General features: G+C 42.0%; 1 protein-coding gene across 2 annotated transcripts in view; it reads left to right on the forward strand.

Moving 5' to 3' along the window:
• SORT1 (sortilin 1) overlaps positions 1–26,036 on the forward strand; it is a 60,189-nt gene that overhangs the window by 13,343 nt on the left and 20,810 nt on the right. The window contains exons 2-10 of one of the 2 annotated variants that reach the window (XM_035121786.2): positions 13,706–13,765; positions 16,769–16,842; positions 18,933–19,035; positions 19,943–20,107; positions 21,541–21,614; positions 22,123–22,172; positions 22,942–23,072; positions 23,957–24,101; positions 24,884–25,039. In XM_035121786.2, the coding sequence (XP_034977677.2) occupies positions 13,706–13,765; positions 16,769–16,842; positions 18,933–19,035; positions 19,943–20,107; positions 21,541–21,614; positions 22,123–22,172; positions 22,942–23,072; positions 23,957–24,101; positions 24,884–25,039 (958 nt within the window). The remainder of the gene's footprint in view (positions 1–13,705; positions 13,766–16,768; positions 16,843–18,932; positions 19,036–19,942; positions 20,108–21,540; positions 21,615–22,122; positions 22,173–22,941; positions 23,073–23,956; positions 24,102–24,883; positions 25,040–26,036) is intronic. The other variant, XM_035121787.2, reaches the window with a different exon arrangement.

Genomic DNA, 26,036 nt, shown 5'->3' on the forward strand with positions numbered 1-26,036 from the left:
CTCCCAAACCTTGTTGTGGAGACAGTTGCTCCGATGCTTTGACTTGACTCATCAGGTGTGGAAGTCCAAGTGCATACCTTGGTACAGATATCGGCCTAGGAATTCACCTTGGAGGCACTTTCCCCATTGCTGGACAAGTACATTGACACAAGTACATTGGTATGAATTGGCCATTCATACCAATGGTATGAATGATAAGTTGTCATATTTTTCACTGAAAGCATCACTAAAAATAAAACAAAATAAGAAGAAGAAGGGCAAGGGAAGTAGGGGATTACCTCAGAACCAGCATCTCTAGAGATGGTTTCTACTCAGTCTTCTGCTGTGTTCAGGCTATTACTAAGGAAGCTCCAGTACATGTCTCCACTGAGGGCGAAGTTCAGGATCAAACCCTTCCTGAATGGAGGATTCACTCACTTTGAGAGTTCCACCATCATTCCTGGTTCTGTGATTACTACTCTCTGCAGTATAGTTGTTTCCACAGGGTTTTGTCCTCCTCAAGACTGAGGAAGTCCTCACATGCTTCCTGCTCTTGCTACTAGTACAGATTGCTGCCACTTTGACCCCTGGTTATTCCTGGGATCCTATTGTCAGAAACATGCTCATTATTTGTACTGTGATCTCTGTTGTCCTTCAGTGCCATATAAAATTTTGGGAGCAATAGTGTATACTATGCATTATGAACTATGCCATTACATTCCCACTTTTAACTGGGGACTACTTTCCACATTGATCACATGACCTTCAAAGTTACGCTCACCTCATTTGAGGCATTGGGAGTGATGCTGGCAAACATTATTTGATATGAACTGTTTGGGCGAAAGAATCTGGGCTAGGATATCTTGCTGATCTATTCTAACACTATTGGCCTTTTAGATGAAGGTTCTTTCCTACAGGAATAGGAACTTTACTAGTGTTTTTAGCACTTTACTAGTGCTATCTGTATTACCAAACAATGTTCTCGCCTTCCTCCATGTTATGGATGGGAGTGGGACTAACTGTTGGGAGGTTGCAGGGCTGAAAATTTAATTGTAGGAGTTCTGGGCATGAGCACTGGAGAACGTGGACACATCTAAAGAGGAAAAAAGGAATAAAAGTAAAACAGTACTGGCCAGATAATAAAAATGGTTTGAGTAGATAAATATATTAGAAGCTGGTTTGTAGTGATGTTATAGGCACTCAATCACTTTGTTTTTTAGCATCTTTACAGCAACTCCAGCAACCCTAATCTCTCCCCGCTGCATAATTGAAGGTGTTGAGACAGACAGACAAGCAATAGGGTACTGTATTGGTTTCAGTAGAGCTGAAGAGTAATTTCTCCACTGGTCCTTGCTAGACCAGTGTTATCTGTGCTGGGTCTAAAACAGACTCCATGATTTTACAATATGCTCTAGTGTCCCTGAAACATTGTGAAGCTGAGCTGCTAATGGCCCTGCTTTGTGAATGTTGTGGTGATTGGCAAAATAAAGTGCTAAGTTGTGATTTTCCTTTCTCACTGAATGTTAACTGAGTTATCAGCAGTATGTGTAAAGAATCCAAGAAAACAATATTCTTTAAATGTTTGTTTTGTTGTAGATCTTTCATTCTGTAAGCTACTCTTCTAAAGATATTACTATTTTATTTTGGACTTATTTCACAACATTTATATACTGTTTGATTGTAAACCTCAAAGTGGTTTACAAAAAAACTTGCTGGGCTCTCTTGTATAGGTCCTTCACTGTGGTTGTAGTGATTTGGATGCAGTATTTATGTCTCTCAGCCCCTATAATGTACCTCTCAGTGCAGTATCTTATTTGAATTAGTATTCGAACTTGTTAATATTGCAAGACTTCTGTTCTAATTTTTGGTTCTGTTGTTTTCGCTTGTGAATTACCACTTGATCATTGATCTTCATGTGGAAATGTGAGAAACTGAGACATTAGTCCTGTCTACAGTGGGATAGAAATGAATCTTTCATAATTATGGAGCACACTAGTATTACTGCTGTCACCCACTGTTCAGCAGACTATCTGTTCTTATAAGTACCACAATGGGTGATGTGATTAAAATACAGTTTAATTCCCAGAGTATGTTGTTGTTGTTTAGTCGTTTAGTCGTGTCCGACTCTTCGTGACCCCATGGACCATAGCACGCCAGGCACTCCTGTCTTCCACTGCCTCCCGCAGTTTGGTCAAACTCATGTTCGTAGCTTCGAGAACACTGTCCAACCATCTTGTCCTCTGTCGTCCCCTTCTCCTAGTGCCCTCAATCTTTCCCAACATCAGGGTCTTTTCCAAGGATTCTTCTCTTCTCATGAGGTGGCCAAAGTATTGGAGCCTCAGCTTCAGGATCTGTCCTTCCAGGGAGCACTCAGGGCTGATTTCCTTAAGAATGGATAGGTTTGATCTTCTAGCAGTCCATGGGACTCTCAAGAGTCTCCTCCAGCACCATAATTCAAAAGCATCAACTCTTCGGCGATCAGCCTTCTTTATGGTCCAGCTCTCACTTCCATACATCACTACTGGGAAAACCATAGCTTTAACTATACGGACCTTTGTCGGCAAGGTGATGTCTCTGCTTTTTAAGATGCTGTCTAGGTTTGTCATTGCTTTTCTTCCAAGAAGCAGGCGTCTTTTAATTTCGTGACTGCTGTCACCATCTGCAGTGATCAAGGAGCCCAAGAAAGTAAAATCTCTCACTGCCTCCATTTCTTCCCCTTCTATTTGCCAGGAGGTGATGGGACCGGTGGCCATGATCTTGGTTTTTTTGATGTTGAGCTTCAGACCATATTTTGCGCTCTCCTCTTTCACCCTCATTAAAAGGTTCTTTAATTCCTCCCCGCTTTCTGCCATCAAGGTTGTGTCATCTGCATATCTGAGGTTGTTGATATTTCTTCCGGCAATCTTAATTCCGGCTTGGGATTCATCTAGTCCAGCCTTTCGCATGATGAATTCTGCATATAAGTTAAATAAGCAGGGAGACAATATACAACCTTGTCGTACTCCTTTCCCAATTTTGAACCAATCAGTTGTTCCATATCCAGTTCTAACTGTAGCTTCTTGTCCCACATAGAGATTTCTCAGGAGACAGATGAGGTGATCAGGCACTCCCATTTCTTTAAGAACTTGCCATAGTTTGCTGTGGTCGACACAGTCAAAGGCTTTTGCATAGTCAATGAAGCAGAAGTAGACTTTTTCTGGAACTCTCTAGCTTTCTCCATAATCCAGCGCATGTTTGCTATTTGGTCTCTGGTTCCTCTGCCCTTTCGAAATCCAGCTTGCACTTCTGGGAGTTCTCGGTCCACATACTGCCTAAGCCTGCCTTGTAGAATTTTGAGCATAACCTTGCTAGCGTGTGAAATGAGCGCAATTGTGCGGTAGTTGGAGCATTCTTTGGCACTGCCCTTCTTTGGAATTGGGATGTAGACTGATCTTCTCCAATCCTCTGGCCATTGCTGAGTTTTCCAAACTTGCTGGCATATTGGGTGTAGCACCTTAACAGCATCATCTTTTAAAATTTTAAATAGTTCAGCTGGAATATCATCACTTCCACTGGCCTTGTTATTAGCAGTGCTTTCTAAGGCCCATTTGACTTCACTCTCCAAGATGTCTGGCTCAAGGTCAGCAACCACACTACCTGGGGTGTACGAGACCTCCATATCTTTCTGGTATAATTCCTCTGTGTATTCTTGCCACCTCTTCTTGATGTCTTCTGCTTCTGTTAGGTCCTTACCACTTTTGTCCTTGATTATGGTAATCTTTGTACGAAATGTTCCTTTCATATCTCCAATTTTCTTGAACAGATCTCTGGTTTTCCCCATTCTATTGTTTTCCTCTATTTCTTTGCATTGCTCATTTAAGAAGACCCTCTTGTCTCTCCTTGCTGCTTTTTGGAAATCTGCATTCAGTTTCCTGTATCTTTCCCTATCTCCCTTGCATTTTGCTTGCCTCCTCTCCTCCGCTATTTGTAAGGCCTCGTTGGACAGCCATTTTGCTTTCTTGCATTTCCTTTTCCTTGGGATGGTTTTCGTTGCTGCCTCCTGTATAATGTTACGAGCCTCCATCCATAGTTCTTCAGGCACTCTGTCCACCAAATCTAAATCCTTAAACCTGTTCCTCACTTCCACTGTGTATTCATAAGGGATTTGATTCAGATTGTATCTTACTGGCCCAGTGGTTTTTCCTACTTTCTTCAGTTTAAGCTGGAATTTTGCTATAAGAAGCTGATGATCTGAGTTACAGTCAGCTCCAGGTCTTGTTTTTGCTGACTGTATAGAGCTTCTCCATCTTTGGCTGCAGAGAATATAATCAATCTGATTTCGATGCTGCCCATTTGGTGATACCCATGTGTAGAGTCGTCTCTTGTGTTGTTGGAACACAAGAGTATATAACCTCATAAATTAGCATTGCTAAGGAAGGGCAATGATATTATAAAACCAGATGAAAGTATTGGCTTTATGCAGTGGAATTCAAACAATTTCCCCACTGTATTCAAAATTATTATTATTTATTGAGTTTATATACCGCCCTATACCTGGACGTCTCAGGGTGGTTTATTATTGAGAAGTAGCTGGCAGAATTAGTGTAAGAGCAACAAAGCAAAGTTTTACTTAGATTCAATTTAATTTGAGATGTTCCAGTTCTGTCTTTTTTTAAACTTAAAAATGTTCAACCTTGTAATAAGACCATTTCCCCACAGTTCTACAACCTGGGCAAATTAGCACTGAGCAAGTCATTTAATGGCTTTTAGATAAGGATTAGATAAAATCATGGTCAACCAGATGTCTGTGAGGAAACCCGCAAGCAGGATTCAAGCACAAGAACACTTGCCCCTCCTGTGGTTTCCAGCAAATGGTATTCAGCAAATGGCGTACCCAGCAATTGGTATTCAGTGCTATTAACAAGACTATACTGCCTCCATAAAGGTAAAGGAACCCCTGACCATTAGGTCCAGTCGTGACCGATTCTGGGGTTGCGGTGCTGATCTCGCTCTATTGGCCGAGGGAGCCAGCGTACAGCTTCCAGGTCATGTGGCCAGCATGACTAAGCTGCTTCTGGCAAACCAGAGCAGCACATGGAAACTCCGTTTACCTTCCCGCTGTAGCGGTACCTTATTTATCGACTTGCACTTTGACGTGCTTTTGAACTGCTAGGTTGGCAGGAGCTGGGACCGAGCAATGGGAGCTCACCCTGTCACAGGGATTCGAACCGCCGACCTTCTGATTGGCAAGCCCTAGGCTCTGTGGTTTAACCCACAGTGCCACCTGCGTTCATACTGCCACACTTTATCCAATGGAATTGATGCAGTAATTGATTAAACTTCATAATGTGACATCACTGATTGCTACTTACTGTCTGACCCCCAAGGTGTATGTCTTCAGAAAACTCATACTAGATGCAGAGGTTTAACATGCTCCATTGCTGATAAAGATTCAGATCCTGGATGTGTGATTATTACGGTAGGTGAAAACATGGGGTTGTTTCAATACCTCATTTTTCATCCAGCATAGTTCCCCTGATCCAATCACTCTTTTGTTTAAATTCCTCCAAGAAAAAATGTTGATAGAACTTCATTGGAAAACCAGATAGTGTAGTTACCCTCACTGTTTGTTTGTGCTTCTTGGCTTCTTCAGTGGAGCAGCCAACGTTGTTGAGCTTTTGTTAGGAGATCGCCCCCTAAAGCTTTAGGGGCAGGCTTTGGTTTGGAGGGCGATGGAACCTCAGTTTGTTGAATACTTTCAATGCTTCTCTATAATCCCCCCCCCTTTGGCTACGTCCATGATCATACATCATTTAATTACAATAATAGGATACATACAATGGAAGGCACTATTATAGAGATTGTTTTCAGTATTTGAATATTGGGATGCTTACTGTTCCCTTTCTTCTTACTGTATACCCACAGAAATGCATATTTCCATACTCCATGCCTGTCTCTTGGTTATGTGATGGAGAGCTGATTACTCTCAAAGTGGTAGTGATTATTTAACTTGACAGCAAAGTAATATGTTGGAAGTTAGTTGGTGGTGGACTGGACAAAGTATTAAAACTGCCAGTACTGTTGGGAATCATCTTTGAGGGAAAATTAGTTCCTGTGTGGAATGTCTTTTAACCTTTTAATAAAATTTAAGGTGCATATTTGCACATCAATGTACTCCACATAGTTATTTATCAGTAACTGAAAAAGAAATAGTTAAAAATAAAATCCAGTTTGATTAATAATAAATTATTACCAATATATTCTATTATATTTATATGCTTTATAGGGGTTAGTTCAGGTATCACCAAACTTCGGCCCTCCAGATGTTTTGGACTACAATTCCCATCTTCCCCAACCACTGGTCCTGTTAGCTAGGGATCATGGGAGTTGTAGGCCAAAACATCTGGAGGGCCGCAGTTTGGGGATGCCTGGGTTAGTTAAAGACATCTTCTACTCCAAATTAAATATATCAAATAATAAAAAAAAATGTGGGCTTCATTATAAATAGAATAACTACTTTCCTATATCATGAATAAATGCAACCTATTCCCTTCTGTGAGATTTCTAATTCATTCTTTAACATAGAGTTACCAAGTTCCCAGCAGTATAACATCTGTAAACCTTTCACTAGCTTTAGTGCTTAAAGTTAATTTTATTATGCTCAATTGTTTCCCAAGTTTCATTAACAGACCCATCTTATTAGGTCCCCAAGTGCTTTATATGACTTTGCCTCTATGTGGAGTGTTTTCATGAGTGTGGCGAGGCAACAGCAAAATCTGGACCTTGGGTATTAACAAGAACTTGTTTCCCCTAACTCTTGATTGAAAATAGCCTTTGAGGCAGACAGTGAGATGTGAATTGTGCTTAATGTATTTTCTAACAGTCTTAACTTGCTGGCCTTCAGAAAAACATGGGCAGAAGTCTGCTGAATTTGTTATTAGAACTGGAGACTCCTGGATCACTTAAGTATCTGGAATTGCCAATACCACTAAACTGAAAGCTCTTTGGGATACAAATTGTAAAAAAAATAAAGGTGCTGTGCTCTCAGCTGACACTCATCTTGTATGGGAACATATGGATTAGACAGCTATCGAAAATATAATTGGGGAGACCTCACATGTCCTTAACTGCCCAGTTGATTTCTTGCATATCAAACTTAGGTCAGAAGCTCCCCTCATTTGTTTTTGAATGTTGCCAACAGCACTGACAGAAGCATCTGCCTTCCATTTAATTAATTAATTAAATTTGTATACTGCCCTATACCAGAAGATCTCAGGGCAGTTCATAACATAAAATTGTTCATGGCACAACACTCCTGATAACATACCTGTAGGTTCAGATAATATCTGCTAGGAAAGTTACTGAGTGCTCTAAGATGTGATTGATCCACTGTTGCCCCTCTGTAATTAGGTCTGGCAGGAGCTTGTTTTTCCAGATTTGTGATGAAAATTTGTCACTGGTCGCCTCCAGACTGTACTTTGTGGGAGATTCAGTCACATAATGCTCTAGCACAGCAAACCCACTTTAAAGAAAACTGAACTTTTTCTGATACGGAGAGTGACAGAAAAAGGATAATGATCAATTAATGAGAAGTCATATTACTGCTGCACAAACAAATCAGGGTGAAGTCTCATTATATACTGAATTCCATATAGCCTCCACACAAACAAATTAGAATGAATATCCAATAAGGTGCAGTTACAGGTAGGTAGCCGTGTTGGTCTGAGTCGAAGCAAAATAAAAAAAATTCCTTCAGTAGCACCTTAAAGACCAACTAAGTTTTTATTTTGGTATGAGCTTTGGTATGAGCTTTGGTATGAGAAGTGTGCATGCACACGAAAGCTCATACCAAAATAAAAACTTAGTTGGTCAATAAGGTGCAGATACTATATAACCTCTCTGTGCAAGTTTTGTGCAAACAAATCAGGATAAATTCTCAACAAACAGGTCATATGGAAATGGCCATTGTTACCTATAAGTAATAGATTACCTGTAAGTAAAAGATTAGCATCCTAATTTATTATTGGAAAATTTTGATTGAAGGGCAGTGCAGAAATATTTTGAATAAATGATACAAGAACTCTGTTTTCTTGTATTGATGTGTTTAATTTTTGAATTTATGAAGGGTAGATTAGTAAAAAATATGGGAGGAAAAGAAACAGCTCTTTTACATTCCGAGTGTTTAACTTGAATGTTTTGATAGACAAGCAATTCTCAGTTTGTCTGAAGGCAACAAGTCGTTATAGCAAAGGCTAAGATCCCAGATTATTTGGACTGTAAACTGGTGATGGACATTGAGTGTGAAAATATTGTTGAGTAACCTGGGTATTGTTTCTGACATCACAGGAGACACACACTGCTAGTGCTGCTTACGAATGTGTCTAATTTATTGTGCAATTAATAAACATCCATTTTATCATCTTCTTTCTTGCTCCATTTCTTTCACCAAAAGCTCTTTCCTAGTTTGCTTGTACTGCTGATTCTTAATTTTAACTCGCCCAGTAGTTTGACATTTCTCAGCATCGCTAAACATATCTCTGAACCAGATATGGTTTTGAATCCTCGAAGTGCATTGACATTGCCCCTTCTGTGTCTTTATTGAAGGAGCAGTTTGTACACAAATAGTTTTTAGCAGCCTCTCCCTTCTTCAGACTAGTTACTAATTACAGCCATGTTTCCATAGCTAAGAAGGGTAATTTAACCCCCTAGCATCTAATGATCAGTTTCTCACTCAGTTCTGCTTTCATAGCTGATACAGTTTCTTTGCTTACCTCTTTCTTTTAGCACTGTTCGTGCAGTTGCTCTGGACCTTGAAAGTAAAATAATTTCAGTAATCTGCAAGGATGTCTGGCACATATCTGGCCCTGGCCAAACAAGCTGACTCTGATTCACATGTTATGTTTGGGGAAGTTTCCAGCCTTGCTGAAACTTGTTTGTGCCTCTTCTACCTCACTGTGTGGAGAAAGTGATGGCTGAATCGCTGTTTGACCTAGAGATATGAAGACTTGGTGGAAAACAAGGGAGGAATGATTTTCTCTGCTGCTCCACCATCAGGCCAGAAATGGGACTAGTGTTGAAAACAACATTCTGAAAGAGATGCTGGTTGAAATAATTTGGAAATAAGTGGTTTGGAATTACAGGTTATTTCCAAAGATTTATTTCCTTCAGAGAGAGAATAAGCTGCAAATCTCCTTTGGGAGAAAGGGTAGGAAAGAAATTAAGGGTTGAACCCAACTTAAGTCATGCTCATAGTAGATCCATTGAAATCATTACTCACGGCTAACTTAGGTCCATTGATTTCAATGGGTCTACTCTGAATTTGAGATAGTTGGCTTCCACCACAAATAAATATAATGGGTTTTTTGGACCCAAAGTTCAAAGATAGCAAATAACATTGCTACTGTCTGACCAAAGTAGAAAACAAATGCTTTGTAAACTGACACTTTGCATATTGTGGTAAGCCGTAGTCTGAAACAAACTAGGACTTACTATGAACGAGCAACGTGCTGGTACACGTTGCTTAAGTGACACACCCTCGTCCCTCCTCCTTTCTTTACCAACCCAGAAAGAAAGAAACTTTGTGTTACATGTGGATCATGGGATCGGCTTAGTGCTACATGTGAATCAGGACTGTTAGTTTGTTTCCACACAAACCACAAGAGAAATTCAAGGCTTGTTTGTTTGTTCTATGGTTTTCCATTATGGTTGAAAATGATCATTATCTCTCCAGCATCCCAGTTTGTCTGCAGAAAAAGGGGGGTTAATATTGGATCTCCAGGGACATGCATCCAAGTGAAGTTGTTCCTTTGTCCTTGTCATAAAGGGGAAGTGTATGGTTAAACCTCATACCCAGTTGTCGCTTCTCTTTGAAATAAAACACTGCAACAATTCTATAAGCTGAGGTACTGCCTCACGTTGTACTTCTCCAATATGCATATTAATATCTAAGTTGTAAAATACCATTTAGAAAATATTCTAGTATCTTCCCACTGGCCTTTGATTTGGTACAGAAAAGAATAAACAGCACAAACCTTGTAGATGTCAATTCTTATATTAAAATAATTGCTCATGAAAGTAGTGGTGCAGGGTTTTTTTTGAAAAGTCTCAATGTTGCTGGCCATCACACAGCCAATATACTCCACCAGTTTATCCATTGCCACTGTTCCAAGTCTTTAAACAGAATTCTCTCAATACTGAAGGATTAGGATCTTTCCAGTTCATAGTGATGGATAACTTAGCAGCTGCTATTAAATTCAAAACTAATGCTGTTCCTGAAGTTCAGAATATTTCAGATATCTCAATATATAACAGGTTGCACGGCAAGCTATTACTTGACTCCCTGTTTTACTGGTGTAAAACTTGAGCGTGTGACCCTAGGGAAAGCATTTTTGAAAACACACTGTGGTCTGCAGTAGTTACTGTCCTTTCTCTTTTCCCCTGGGAACCAACAATTGCAACTGGATTCTTGAGCACGATAGTTCATCTTGTTTGCTTTCTAATCAGTGTGATCTGGAAAAGCAGCATTTCTAGCACACATATTTTTTCATGATACATTTTTGGCTGTTTTCACAGATCTGCATTTATATTGGAAGATTTTTAAGGTTAGCTCTAGTTATATGCGCCTAGTGATACTGTTGGTGAGGCAGGGCTCAGTTGGCCAGCCTTCTATTTTCTAGTTTACAGCAGTGTCTGCAGCCTGGCTAGCTTTTCAGACCCCTTGTAACTGAATAACCTTCTAAAGAAATGTCTGAAGCAGCTGATATTATATTGATATTCTGTTATATTTTACTCCAAGAAGACCCATTTATCTTAAATAGAACCCAATAAGGCAGACATGTATGTACAAAATATTTTTTTAATGTGATCCTTTTGATATCCCAAGATGAAATTGTGCAGGTAGCTCTTAGAAATATTACATAATCAAATACAGATTATTGAAAAATTGTAATCATATTAATTTTTTTAATCCCTTAAAAATAAAATTTTGTAACTTAAATTTAAAATTTAGAGTAAGTCCATCATGCGACATATCAAAGTTCATGAAGTTCTGAAGAGATTGGTGTTTTTAGTTTTGGCGTCTCTCAGTCTTGGGCTGAGCTGTTAAGGTTTTTTGTCACATTTTTTGAAATTTCAAACCCTCATAACTAAAAAACGGGATGAGATAAAAAAAATTAAAATTTTAGATTTAAACTTAGTTTTGATCATTCAACAAGTGTACAAAATATTAAGAAAATTGGATGAAATGAGGTAAAAAAGTTGGATCACTTGAAATGGAATGGCCCTGAACATTTTGGGTCCCAGGTACTTGCTGAGCTGTGAACAAAGCACTGTGGCATTCACAGTACTGGAGGAAACTTTGAACTTAATTTGAGGTGACCTTTAAAATTCTAAGGTGAGGCCATCTATGAAGGTCTATTTTGCACTGTATTGCTTTCTGTGTTAACGTTTGACACACATTGTGGTTGGTGCAAGTCTTTGCAACCATAATAGCTTCTTCTGTGCTATAGTAAGAACCTTACAGTGCAAGATTAATTGTGATTGAGACCCCATTAAGCAGGTGTTGGCACAGGTTTCAATGGATGTCAATTGTATAGGAACTTGGGCTTGAAGTACATGTTACATTATTATTAATTAAATTTATATACTGCTGTATACCTGCAGGTCTCAGGGTGGTTCACAAAATAAAATTACGATATAAAAACACAAAATACACAATCAAAATATAAACAGAAACAGCCAAATAACCCCCCAACACATAAAAATAGTTTTTAAAAAACACAATTAAAAAGCAGTTTAAAAATGTAAATGCAGTTCTGTGATTTCTTTTATCTTTGTCTAGTGGTGTTTTATATATACATATATAAGGCTGCATCTGAGTATAAAAGTGAGATGCCTAACCACTGTTCAGCTCAAAATTGCCCACTCCAAGCTGCTTTTCCACCCAGAGGAGTGGGGAAGGGAAACTATGGGGACTATTTCCCTTTTTGTCCTCTGACTGAAAAAAGTAGTTCAGGAGAGATTATTTCAAACTAAAAAAGGACAAGAGTGGGGAGTGTTAAGCAGCACACCTTTCATGTGCTCAGACTGGCAGGCTCCTTTAGTTAAAAGCAAACAAACCATAGAGGGAAGAATCTGAACTTGGCATACCATGTGGCTTGAGCCTTGGCTACATCATGACAGAATAATGCTGTTTGCTTTTGTCCGTGTGTCACAGGTGCTTCATTAGTAAGTTCTGTTGAATCTTTCATCTATTCTCCATTGTTGTTGTTATTTTAAACTGGAGTAATTTTTCAATTGCTGTGAAGGAAGCCTTAATTTAAATGTGTTGTTCACCTACATTTAAGCAAAGTCAAGATTTTGCAAAGTTAAAGCATAATACATTTGTGAAAAGAAAAGACATTCTATTCTAGGGTAACTTATGCCTAATTAATGCCCTTCCACCACATGGATATTTATGATTTGCTGGAGGCTCTAGGTGTCCAACAGAACTGCGAGATGGAAGAAGGGTGTTAAAGCTTTTAAATGGCCCCAGGGTCTTGTCCAGCAACTGTCAAGACTCTTCGGTGTGGTGTGACTCTGAACTCAGGCTTCTGGTTTAGCAATAACATACAGATAGTGTAGAATAAATAATCATGCTAGGCACCTTGAGTACACTGAAAGGACAGTAAACTTGTAACAGATACGTTGGAAGTAACAAGTGTGCAGCTTGTTTTGCTTTTAGGACAATGAGCCATTATGTGTTTTATATATGTAAACCACCGTGTGATAAAGGGCAGTACAGAAATTTAATAAATAAAATAATAATAATAATAATAATAATAATAATTAATAATAATAATAGAAGAGTAACCAAAGTGATCAAAAGCTACTGGTGGTAACATAGTTACAGGTAGGTAGCCGCGTTGGTCTGCCATGGTTGAAACAAAATAAAAAAATTCCTTTCAGTAGCACCTTAGAGACCAACTAAGTTTGTCATTGGTATGAGTTTTCGTGTGCTACGTGGAATGGTTAGAGGAAGTCTCTACAAAACCATGAGGCTAGTGCTGCTTCCAGTTTCTCTCCTATACTGATAGCTACACCTTCATGGGTTACAGCAGGCATCCCCAAACTTCAGCCCTCCAGATGTTTTGGACTACAATTCCCATCTTCCCTGACCACTGGTCCTATTAGCTAGGGATCATGGGAGTTGTAGGGCTGCAGTTTGGGGATGCCTGGGTTACAGAGACCAAAAGTATATATGTACTGTATTCTGCACCTCTTCCTTATTGCTTGACATGTCGGCTTGAGGGATTTTATTATGAACAGGATTGTGGGAGGAGTCCCTGCATGAACTCTCTTCCCCAGTTCTATGGAGTTAGAAAAAAAATCCAGTGATATCCTGAGTAAAAGGACTGAAGATCCATATGGCAATATATTAAATGCCAACAAGACACATCTAGGAGAGCTTATTCTGGGTCATTTCCATCCACTCAAACCCTTGCATAAGAAATTAAATCTAAGCCATAGTAATACAGAGATGCTGTTGGATCAGCTTTTGGGTTGTATGATGTGTTCCCCAAAGCTCAGTAGCTATTATTTTTCAAATAGGGCACATATGAGGTAATGTGATTATACAGATCCCAAACTTGTGTCTAGGAACGGCTTGTTACCATGATTAGAGTGAAGGGGAAATTGGGAGAGACTGTTTCCTTTCTGGCACTGGATGGAAGACTAGAGGACTGAATTATATTTCTAATTGCCTTTACAGCGTGTCTTCAATGATCTCAGTGGCTCAGTGACCCTATCCTGGATTGGTGACAGCACTGGGGTAAGTAATACAGATAGGTTGAACAGATTTTTAAATATTAATTTAAATATTAAAGGAACAAAAACACAACAAGTGAAATAATAATTCCTCCGAGTGCATGACTCAGTACTCTCAATACAGTGGTACCTCTTGTTGCGAATGGGATCCGTTCCGGAGGCCCATTTGCAACATGAAAAGGCTGCATCTGCGCATGCGCGTGACACAATGCGGCGCTTCTGTGCATGTGCAAAGAGCGATTTAGCGCTTCTGAGCATGTGCACAGGTTACGGACGCACCAAACCCGGAAGTAACCCATTCCGGGACTTCCTGGTTTGGCACAGCCAAAGCGCAGCCAAAAGATGCAACATGCAGCGGATGCATCATGAGGTATGACTGTAATGGATAGTTTTGCTTTAATCTTCCCACATGGAAAAGTAGGGTTGTTCCTGTTTGATGGGTCATGAATAATGATCCTCTTCAGATGTAGGTGTTGCAAGGAAGAAGGGACACAGTGTAGGTGTTGTGTATATTGCGTGACTCATTCTGGATTTGGTAAGACATGGGTGTCAAACACAAGGCCCGGGGGCCTAATCCGGCCCGCCAGACCTCATCATGTGGCCCGCATAGCCGCCGCCGACACTAGCCACTGACAGTAGTTATGGAGCCTGCGATTGGCCGAGGGTCAAAACCGGGGGCGGGGCTGCAGGCGGAGGCCGGGGCGCTGGAGCCACGCTGACGGCCTTGGCCAGGGGATTTCAATTTCGAATGAGGCTGAGGGAGGCGGTGGCACAGCGGCCAGATGGGGAAGTGAGATGCAGGAGGAGGAGGAGGAGGAGGAAGCCCGCCGAGGAGGTAGGAAAGCCCTACAGGCGCCGCCGGCAAAGTTGGTGCCGGGACGGAGCAGCGCTGGATTTTTTTTTGGCGGGCTTTGCTGTTGTCTCCGAGAGTGAGTGAGGCAGCACTGGGGAGCCGCCGCCCCCCGCTTCCCTTCCTCTCCTTGGCTGCATCCGGGAGGTGGGCGAGCGAGCGGGCGAAAGGGACGCGGAGTGAGCCTGAGGGGGAAGTAGGCGAAGCGCAACAGCCGCTCTCTTGATGGAGCCGGGTTTCTCTTCCCTCTTCCCCCGTTTTCTCCTCATAGACACTCGGGAGGGTGCCTGGCTTTTGCTCTGCCCCCCACCCCCGAGCCGCCCTTTGGCTTCTCAGTTCCGGCGGAGCTGCTCCCTGGGGGGCGGCCGGGAGGGAGGCGACGGCGACGGCACGGGTTCCTGCTCTTCCCGCTCTGCCGCCTCCTCCTCCTCTCAGCCCCTCGTGATGTAGGGCTCCAGATGGAGTCGCCTCGCGGTTTGAGTAGGTGGGAGGGGAATTTTTTTTTGGGGGGGGGTTTCAAGCCTCCTCTGCCTGCAGTCCCGGTAGGGAGAGGCGGCGGCGAAGACGACAACAGCGCGGGTGGGGGGAAGAGCAGCTCTGAGGCGAAGATGCACGTCCGCTGGGGCTGCCGCTGCCTTCCTCCTCGGGAAATCCGCTGCCCTCCCTCAGCGCGAGGGGAAGGGACTCTGGCGCTGAGGAGGGAGGATGCAAAAGCAAAGCAGGGAGTTGGCGCTGCACCGCATGTTCCTGCCCCTCTCCAAAGCATGGGGTGGGTTGCAGCGTGTGGCATCCTGCCTAGCGGGGTTTGGGTGTGCGCAGGGCGGGAGAGGGAAGCCCTCTTTCCATCTGCAGGTTTTTAATCCCAGCAGTGGCTTTCTCCTTCCTGCCAAAGGTTTAGTTGAGCCCCCCCCCCGGAAGCCGTCAATCCCCACCTTTTGTTCAAATTTCCCTCGTTTACATCCCCTCCCCCACACACGCGCCACAACGCAAGAATGTGATCTGCGTGGGGGCGGGAATGAGCTTACATTATTACAAAAAACAGTAATAATTGAATGCAGTGACAATAATTTATGATAATAAAGAGTGGACACATAGTCCTACAGACACAACCGGCCCTTTGAGGGTGACCAAACTGCTGATGCGGCCCCCGATGAATTTGAGTTTGACACCCCTGTGGTAAGAAGTGTCGATAACTGCCCACCCAGACTTGAGGTGAGAATTGCTTCAATACTGAAGTCTTGCCGAGGAGGAGGAAGTACTCTCCGCCTCTTTCTTCACATCCGGCACAAAGAAATGCATCTCTCTTTGAAAGTGTAAGCAACAACCAATGTTTTTTGAGTGGGGCAACATACAGCCAAGTTCCAGGCACACTGAAGAATTGCACTATATAGATATTGTTGGTTTCTGCTTCCCATTTTTCCCTTTGCTGCATCCTGTTGCATGACTGATACCAGGTGTCAGTTGAGGTAGAAGGAAGCCTAATAGAACTAATATCTGAATCCAATTTTATGACAATGTGTGATAATTCCAAAATGCAATACGATGTGCCCTAACTTACCAGGTTTACCAGGCTGCTGATATACAAAGGGATTATGGTACAATTTTGGGCTACAGTAACAGCTTTTATTTTATATTGTTCTGTAGTCAGAGAGATTAGCTATTAACTAAGAAACCTGTGTCAGACCAATTACGTGTGCCAGGGATTAAGCGAGTTTTTCTCTCTTGGGGGAAAAAGCACCTTGACACTTCAAGCTGGGATGTCAAAGCACAGGTGACTGTGTTAAGAAGTAGCTTTTCTAAAATGTCATCAAACAGAATAAAAGAAGTTGCAAAGATAAGACATAGCATTTAAAAAAATAAATGCAAAATGAATTCTAGTGAATGTTGGTGTATTCAGTTGACCTCTATAAATTCTTCCACACAACTTTATAATGTTTCTGAAACATTTTTTTAAATGTGTTCTGATTTGTACTTGTGATGGAATATGCATGACAGCAACTCAACATGCCAAAATAAACCCAGTAAAAAACATAAACTTGTGTTAGCTCAGCCATGTACCCCCAAATATGTGAATTTGTCCTTCTTGGGGCATGATGGGTTGTGCATGCTGGCTGTTGTTCTCAGACTATTGTTGCTAACAGGTTTCTCTCTTTCCAGGTTATTCTTGTGTTAACTACATTTCAGATACCTCTGGTAATCATGAGTTTCGGGCAGTCTAAGCTCTACAGAAGGTGAGAGCATTGTGTGGTGAATGTCTATGAACTGAAATGCACATTGTAATGAAGCCAAGAGCTTGCTGCCGATTCCTATATATGAGGATTTGTGAGCAGCCTCACATTGCCTTTGTACAGTGGTTAGGTACAGGGCTTCTAAACTAGTGACAGATCGCCCTCTTTACAAAGCCAGTGATGAACAGCAGGTTGAATAAGTGGGCAGTGCTGCATCCTAAGGTCTATCCTGTCTTGGGAGAGTCCAACTTTCTGACATGTAAAGAGGCAAAAGCTGACCAAAAGCCCAGCAGCAATCAACTGAGGGATTTGCTGGTTTAACAATAAGTCATATACAGTACTAAGTGGTGTATTCTGTGTCAGAAGCAGTTATCTCTGCCTTTTAAACAATGGATATGCTACTTTATTACAGTATCTAGCTTCCCTTAAGGGACTGTAAGTAAGCCATCCCCCTTCTGCCTGCCTGTTGGAAATCCTACAGGAGTAAGCTCCTTACTGACTGCTGCTACTGGTGTCAAGAAGCTTGAGAGAGTTTGAAGAGCTCACCTCTCTTATCTTTCCCCATGCTTCCTGTTGGGATAGAGCTTGTGTGAACTACAATACAAACTGCACTTTCTTTAGGTGTGGTTCCTTGCCAGACAGAAGCCAGACAGATCTTTCCTTCCTTGTTTCTTTGGTGTGGCTGATCTTCTCTTTTTCAGCGGCTGGAGAAAATCAGTTGCACCACAGATAGCAAGTCTTAAGAGCAATTCCCTTTGGCTAGGAGTAGCATCTGCTAAGAGTGGTGCCACCCCTTTCCCCAGGCGCAGCTGAGAAGTTCAGGTACTCCCCAAATTTTGCTGCCCATTTCAACAGCTGGAATAGGCTTACAAGTGACCCTGCTTAAGAATGGCTCACATATGCAAAGTGTGACAAATTTAAAATATAAACTCCCATGATCCCTAGCTTACAGGACCAGTGGTCGGGGAAGATGGGAATTGTATTCCAAAACATCTGGAAGGCTGAAGTTTGGGGATACCTGCGCTAGAGCAAACCCAGTTCTCAGCCTTTGTTATTAGTTTAGAAAATGTTTAGGCACTCTTTGCCATGTACAGGTCTCTCTCGAAGCTTCTGAAAGTGTAGGGATAACATGGCTGGGTAGAGTTAGTCTTGCAAGAGGCCAAGATTTCTTATGGGAGTCTTGGCTGGTTACATGTGGAACTCGCAGGGTTAGTTTGTACATTACGGCTACTATATAGGAGCTTCACACTGAAAAAGTCCCTCCCTTGGAATATTTACCTGGCCCTGCCTTTGTTTTCTTGTAGATGCCAGGCGAAGTCCATCCTGCCCTCTTGGGTGTTTCCCAGAACATGATTACTTTCACTAGTGTTTCCTCCTTTTAGACTGAATGCTCTTTTGTGGATCTTTAGTAACTGGCTGTCGATAAACAAGCAACTTTCTCTGCTGAGGGGCTTCCCTTTAATAAACGATCACCACTAGCACCTCCATTGATTCCCTGGCTTTGAAGTTGGAAGTGCTTTACGTCACTACCTCAGACGTGTTCCTGTTTAACTCTCTTAAAAGTTGCCAGAGAGCTGTAAGCATGGGCAGTTAGCCCTGGCAAGAGGCTCTACAAACCAAAGTTCAAAGAGGAAGTGCAGGTTTCCATTTTGAGGAGTTGTATTAAAACATTCAATATAAAGTGAATAGGGAAAGTAATTTGTTGTTGTTGTTTAGTCGTTTAGTCTTGTCCGACTCTTCGTGACCCCATGGACCATAGCAAGCCAGGCACTCCTGTCTTCCACTGCCTCCCGCAGTTTGGTCAAACTCATGTTTGTAGCTTTGAGAACACTGTCCAACCATCTCGTCCTCTGTCGTCCCCTTCTCCTAGTGCCCTCCATCTTTCCCAACAAAAGGGTCTTTTCCAGGGAGTCTTCTCTTCTCATGAGGTGGCCAAAGTATTGGAGCCTCAGCTTCAGGATCTGTCATTTTTTTTGGTGTGCTCTGTTGCTTTAAGAAGCCTCCAAAAACAAATGGCTGCATCTGCAAAACTATCCTGTACTGAGGAGCTTTTATACTTACAATGTCTGTTTTTGTTTCTGTTTGCACCGTAGTGAAGACTATGGGAAAACTTTTGTAGACATTACGGATCTCATTAACAACACTTTCATCCGGACAGAATTTGGAATGGCCATTGGACCAGAAAATTCAGGGAAGGTAGGATGTGGGCGTTGTTCCTATTTCTCCAGCTGCTTAACAAGTTTACAGTATTGCGCAATATACCCTAGTTGTCCATATCATATTATATCTCTGGAATACAGATTTCTGCCACAAATTCTCTACTTACCTACCTATCTACCCTACTCTCCACTGACTTGCTATATGACCTTGAGAAATCGCATCCTGCTTGATGGTTCCTGGTTGTATGTTGGAGCCATTACCTGCTTTTTCCAGATTACCAGATTGTAGATTAAATCAAACTGTTGCAGTACCCACGCAATCACACAGTGTTCTAGACATGGTTGTGTGATTTTCACAAAGTCCCGTCCTCAGAGCAGCTCAGTTTCCTTGGCAGAACATTATGTAGTGCACTGTACAAAGTTTGATCCTAAAGCAGGTTGCATAGGACATATTTCTAATAGTCAAATGAGTGGTGGTGGTGGTTTATAGGGTTTCTACTACTTTTTCTGGATTCGTTAGTTTGCTGCCAAGAAGTAATGTTTACACCAACATTATTGGTTTTATTCAGGTCATCACTGTTTCCTATGGTCTTTATGGGTATGGTTTATTCCCACGTGACTTCCAGATGGATGTGAGAAAAGATGTTACATCCTTTTAGATTGTCTTAAAAAAATTAATGGAGTTCAGCTAAGCACTCATATCCTAGTGAAGCAGGCCCTTTGCATTAATTTGCACAGCAGACTTGCACAAGGAACATAAGCACAAGAAACACTAAGGGTTAGTGAGGATTTCAGTTCTCCCACACAGCTGGGATTTTTATTCTGGTTTTTGTCAACTTCAAAACTGCACTGTTTCAAATAGCTTCAGGTGACTTCTTTATTTGTGATAAACTAGAAGCACAGATATGTTGAGAAGGGACACTGATCTTTATTTTTCTGACTAGGTGATACTGACAGGGGACAGACCTAGACCATACCATACCGGAAGAATATTTCGATCATCTGATTTTGCTAAGAACTTCCAGTTGACAGATATTCCTTTCCATCCTTCAACTCAAATAATTTATCACCCTCAGAATTCTGATCTGCTGTTGGCCCTCAGTATTGAGGTAAGGATTTGGGAAGAATAGAGCTGTTGGTTCACTTACTCACTGGTAATTTAGGCATTGATTCTAGGCTCCAAGAAACCATTTAGGGCTCCTCCAGACATCCTTTTTATTATGTGTTCATGATTATTTGGTCTTATGGTGGTATTGGGGCTGTTATACCTGATCCCACTTTCAATACTGTTTAAGCCTGAAAAAGTTCTAGAGCGGGAATACTGTTTCATTTCCCCCCTTTTCTCCCCCCTTTTTTTCTTTAAAGCCTACTGCTTCATTTTCAGCCAGTGCTTATCCCATAATGTCCTGTTGAAATCCCTGTAACCTTTTATACCACAAATGTTCTGCTTTATTTTTTGTTTTGCTTTTATTGCACTATAGTGCAAGAGTTCTGCTCCAAACAGCAATAATGCCGTAACACTGGGGAAGCATTGCAGAACAACTAATAAAGTGGAATGATGGATGGCCCAGTATCAGTCCGTCACTAACACACTGTTATTGCATCAGTGACAGGTTGCAGAATTCACCCACAAAAAAGCTCCAGTCTGGAGAGGCTCTTAATGTATGTTTGGGTGGGTGGGCAGGAGGGTTTGGCTCTTGAGTGACCCCTTGTGGTAATAATTGGCAGCATCATAGTTTCTGTCTCATCAATACAGCAGTTGTATGGTCATATTTACTGCTTTGCCCTAAGTGCTGTGTTACATAATGAAAGTGTGGGGTATATTTTAAATGAAACTCATTGCATTGGCTGCATAAAGTTCTTTTCTAACATGACTATGAGATTCTGTATATAGGTGAATCAAGCTTCTTTAAGAGATGCAGTCTGACTCAGTGGCAGAACTGAAGTACGGAAGCCTCAGCCGGTCAAGAAACTGTGTCCAGACTGTTATTGCCTTCTTTTGTGTTTCTGGCCCCAATTCAAAGTGTTGATAATGAACTCTAAAGTCCTAAATGATTTGACACTAGGATGTTTAAAAGATTGTCCTCTCCCATATGAGCTTTCCTGCCCTTAAAATCTTTTATGGAGGTTCTCTTCCATGTCTAACCAACATCTGAGTTGTACACACTTGACTGTACACAACTGAGCCTTCTTTGTGGGCTCACCAACACTTCAGTTACTCTCTCAGGGGGAGTCACATCTTGTCCCTTCTCTGATGGTGTTCCACTGCTGTTCAAGGATGTAATTTCTGGCAAAAAAATTGGTCTACTAAGTTGCTAATCTTATTCTCTGTGATCTGTTAGCTGACTGGTTTTCTCTGCTGCCTCTTTTTTCTGCCTTACTGATTATTTTACATTTTATTTTTTAATATGTTGGTTGGATTGTAAACCACCTTGAGCATTTTGAATGGAAATCTGGGCTAAAATATTTTTTAATGAATATTTTTAGCTCAGACTTGAAAATGCTAAGCAGATGATGACTAATCCTTTCTTAATGTTTTCAGGGCAGCCTATGGGTATCTAAGACCTTTGGTGAGAAATGGAAAGAAATACACAAAGATGTTTGCCTGGCCAAATGGTGAGCAGCTGAAAAACAAACATGTTCCCCAGGGAGAGTTAGTAGTTTAATGTTCTCTTGATTACACTAGAGCTGGTTGCTTGCAAAAACAGAAAGATAACTCTCTTTGGGATGAAATTCTCTTGGTCCCTAATAGCCTTTCTTGTGGTCATGTTTGTACTGTATGCTTTTTGGGGGGGGGGAGTTGCTGTAATGCCTTCTGCATACACTGATATTTACACTACTTGAACACTTTGCATATGCAGGAAGAGCTCTATATAAAGGTGCAACTTGATACTGTGTGTTAAATTTTCCAGCTTTTGATCATTTTCACCTTCAGGGTACCAGGGCTGTTTGGAGAGTAGATCCAATAGCTTGGCAGTAGAGAACCTGCCTTCTGAACAGGGGGTCCCAGATTTCATCCCTGACTTTTCCAGTTAAATGGCTCTCTGTTACCAGTTGCTAAGTTAGCTAGCTTCTTTGCTCTCAGGACTTAGCTCTCAGTGTCCTTCCCCTTGACTTTTTCCAGGGGCTCTGGCCTGACCATCTTCTTCACCACATTTCTGAATGGCTCTTGTAGTAAGTATTCCCAAGTACAACAAGTAATAATGATGCATGTTAGTTGTTTTACAACTCACTTACTGACAGTCCATTTCTGAAGATGGCTTCAAGTGCTGGTTCTCACTCTTTTTAAAGAGCTTGGGAACAAAGTGTGTAAAGGACCCCACTTCTCACACTGCTCAAATCAGTTATTTTTACTGATTCTTCTGATGTTGTTGCTCGAATTTTGGTTTATGTTAGGTTATTTTGAGTTTTATTTTGTATTTTGATGCTATGTTGTTGTTGTTGTTGTTGTTGTTGTTGTTGTTGTTGTTGTTGTTGTTGTTGTTATGAGCCATCCTTGGAGTTTTGCTAAACCGAAGAGCCAGCACCTCAAATGGACCTAGCATGGCCCTGATTTAGAGAATAAGGTCTTTGAGGCTTTCTTTTCATTTGATCTACAGCACCTTTCATGCATTACTCACATGGAGAGGGCACCCCATGTTGAAGCAGTTGCAGAGTCCGGCCCCTAAGGCCTGCCCCCTACATGTTTGACCACGGATGCCTGCAAAAGAGTAGCCTATGCAATTAGACTTTTATTTTGCAGATTTCCAAGCTCATTGACATTACAGGGACATTGTTGGGGGGGGGGTTAGGGATGGGGAACTACAGGCTCATGGGGTAGGGGCAGTGGTGTGGCCTTGCAACCCCTTCAATGGATGAAGTCTCTTTGCTGTGTGTATTTCATGAAGAGGGCTTCTCTATCCCTCTAATCGGGGCAATGTTCATATACTTCCTCTTTCACAAGAAGCTGATCTTGGGTTACTTGAGCTGAAAAGGACCAAAGACTTTGGGAAGACATTCAAGACTATAGGAAGCAAAATCTACTCCTTTGGCCTTGGAGGACGCTTCCTCTTTGCATCTGTGATGACAGAAAAGGTAGGAAATTCACTGTTCTCCTTTTCTATTTCCATATGCCCCAGGAGGATAGTTTACAGTGGGAGGTTTCCCCCTATGATAGATAGCAAAGGAACCAGTGTTTGAAGAATGTTGACGTATATTAGTTCATTTTTAATGCAAGTGGCTTTTTCTAGTCTGAGGGCCATTTTCATCCTTGGCCAACCCTCCAGCTGTAAACGTGGCCAGAAGTGGATGACTGATCAGGCACCCAGGCCAAGGTTTAGCACCACTGATTTTCCAATTTAAAACTCTGGGCAAGATTCATGTAATGAGCCCTGTCAGCAGAAACCCTGTGCAAGAACTTCTACTTGCGCAACGGAGCTTCTTTCCCTCCACCCCCTGTGGCCCCCAAAATTTGCTTGGTGGGATGTCAGGATAAACCGCCAAACAGTCCAGGGATGGCAGCCTGGGATGCCTGTACAGATGGAATGACTGGAAGAGCTTGATGTTAAATTCCACCCAGTGTTTTTACTCCTTAATAAAGATAACAGTTTATCTTGATCAGGCATCCCCAAACTTCGAGCCTCCAGATGTTTTGGAATACAATTCCAATCTTTCCTGACCACTGGTCCTGCTAGCTAGGAGTCATGGGAGTTGTAGGCCAAAACATCTGGAGGACCACAGTTTGGGGATGCCTGATCTTTATCAACACAGTGAGGAAGTGCCCCTACAGCTCCCATCCTACATATATTGTATCAGGTCAATAAATAAGGGAGTTATTGCAGGGGATTACTTATTTCATATACTATCAAGACTATGTTGTGTGAATTTCTGGTATCCGTCATGGAATAACCTCCTATATAAACACCAATAGTATCTAGGATGTGGTAGTAATTAAACAACACTATCATTGCCTTCACTAGGGCAATACAAGGCGAATCCATGTGTCACTGGATCATGGAGAAACCTGGAACATGGCACAACTCCCTTCAGTTGGACAAGAGCAGTTTTACTCTATCTTGGCAGCTAATGATGACATGGTGTTCATGCATGTAGATGAGCCTGGAGGTGAGAGAAGGGAGTTGGGTGTGGTGTGTACTTATAAATCTTAAAAAGATCTGAATTTCAGCAGGCATTTGATGTGGGTTGCAAAACTTCATTTGGTTCATGAAGAGAATCAGCTCTTAAAATGTGAAGATGAACAGTATAGCATATAGGCACCTAAGGTTAATTCTTGAAATAACATATATGCGCTCATAATGGTAAAGCATTTGAATCATATCCTTGGTGAAGAGACTGCCAGAAAATCCTTGGATCATCCCTTAGTTGTAGTTGCGTTCACACACTTGAGATCCTGCTGTTCTCACTTTTGTTGTGTGAAGAACCCTGTGGCCCTATTCATTTGTTTCATATGGTCCTCATTTAGTTCCCAATCCAGTTTATTGTAATAGTTTTACCGTGTTTCTCATATTATAAGACATGTCTTATATTTATTTTTTCCTCAAAAAAACACACTATGGCTTATTTTCAAGGGATGTCTTATTTTTTTCCTCCTCCTCCTGCCGTGGCCGGCATTGCCGCTGCGCCTATCACTATGTCTTATTTTCGGGGTATGGCTTATATTCCTTGAATGCTTAAAAATCCTGCTATGGCTTATTTTATGGGTATGTCTTAAAATATGAGAAACAGGGTAGGCAGCTTTGAAATTGACATAAGCATAGGTCTACCAGCTTTCTAGGCCTGGTAATCTCAAATTAACGGTGATGTTGATATTACTGAGGTGAGAGCCCCGTTCCTTAGGGACTCTTTGGAAGACCCCCACCCCCTTCAACCTGTTGTTTTTCTTGCAGATACTGGGTATGGCACAATTTACACCTCTGACGACCAAGGCATCATATATTCGAAGTCCCTAGAAAGGCATCTCTATACCACCACAGGGGGAGAGACGGACTTCACCAATGTGACCTCCTTGCGAGGCATCTACATCACTAGTGTGCTCTCAGAGGGTCAGTACTCACTTTCTGCATGGCGTCATGGGGATTGATGGATTCTAGATTGGCTGTAATTGAAGTGAGGAATCTGTTAGGAAAGTAGCTGAAACTTTTCAGTGAGATGGAATTGAGGCATTTCTGGAAATTCACAGACCCATTTGGGAGATCCATAATGCTTATGTTTGCTAATTTGTTTGAAATATCTTGTTTTGAAGCTAGGTTTTCTCTTAGGTGTTTTGACTAAAGGAAACAATCATCTTACTTTCTGAGTTTGTCGAGGACAAGTTCACTTGTCCTGCAGTACTGGTTTCAATTCTGCTTTTATGAAGTTAATAGGAATAATCAATATTGATCTGTTCCTGTGCTTACTATGTCTGTTAATACCCCATGCTGTAAAGCAGGGATGGTGGAGCTGTGGCTCTTCATATAGTCAGTTCTTATCATTCCCAGTGTGAGGGACAGGGGATATCGCGAAGTCCCTCCCCTCCTGAGTTCAAGCCAATCCCCGAGCACAGGGGAAAGCAGAGAGAGTTCCGATTCCAGTGGGGAAGCAGGAAGTCGTGTCCGAGGCTCAGGCAAGGTAGAGGAGCCAGGGTCCCAGGTGGGACAGGAAGGGGCGAATAAGGGGGGGAGACCCATCCCCCCAACTCCGGAATTACGCAGAAAGAGGAGGGGAAAGAGGATGGGTCTGCCAAAGCTTTTGTGTTGGAGAAAGACGCGCCAAAAGCCATTAGGAGGTTCTGAAACCGACTGACCACATCACTCCGTGTAAATAGCAATGACTTCAGCACTGTAAATACGCAGCACCAATAAAAGAATAAAATGCAGAGCTGCGTAGCGTCGTTACTCTGAAGTAGTCCACTCCGGCCACTGTGACAGCAACCTCCTAATCCTTTTTGGGCTACTTTGGAGTTGCCGGGATGAGCGTGTCAGAGGCGGAGAGATGGCGGCAGATCGCGGAGCAAGCCCAGCAAGAACTGCAGCAGCTGTGGCTGCAGGCGCAGGGGGAATT

The sequence above is a fragment of the Zootoca vivipara genome, chromosome 7, assembly GCF_963506605.1.
Source record: "Zootoca vivipara chromosome 7, rZooViv1.1, whole genome shotgun sequence".
Lineage (NCBI taxonomy): Eukaryota > Metazoa > Chordata > Lepidosauria > Squamata > Lacertidae > Zootoca > Zootoca vivipara.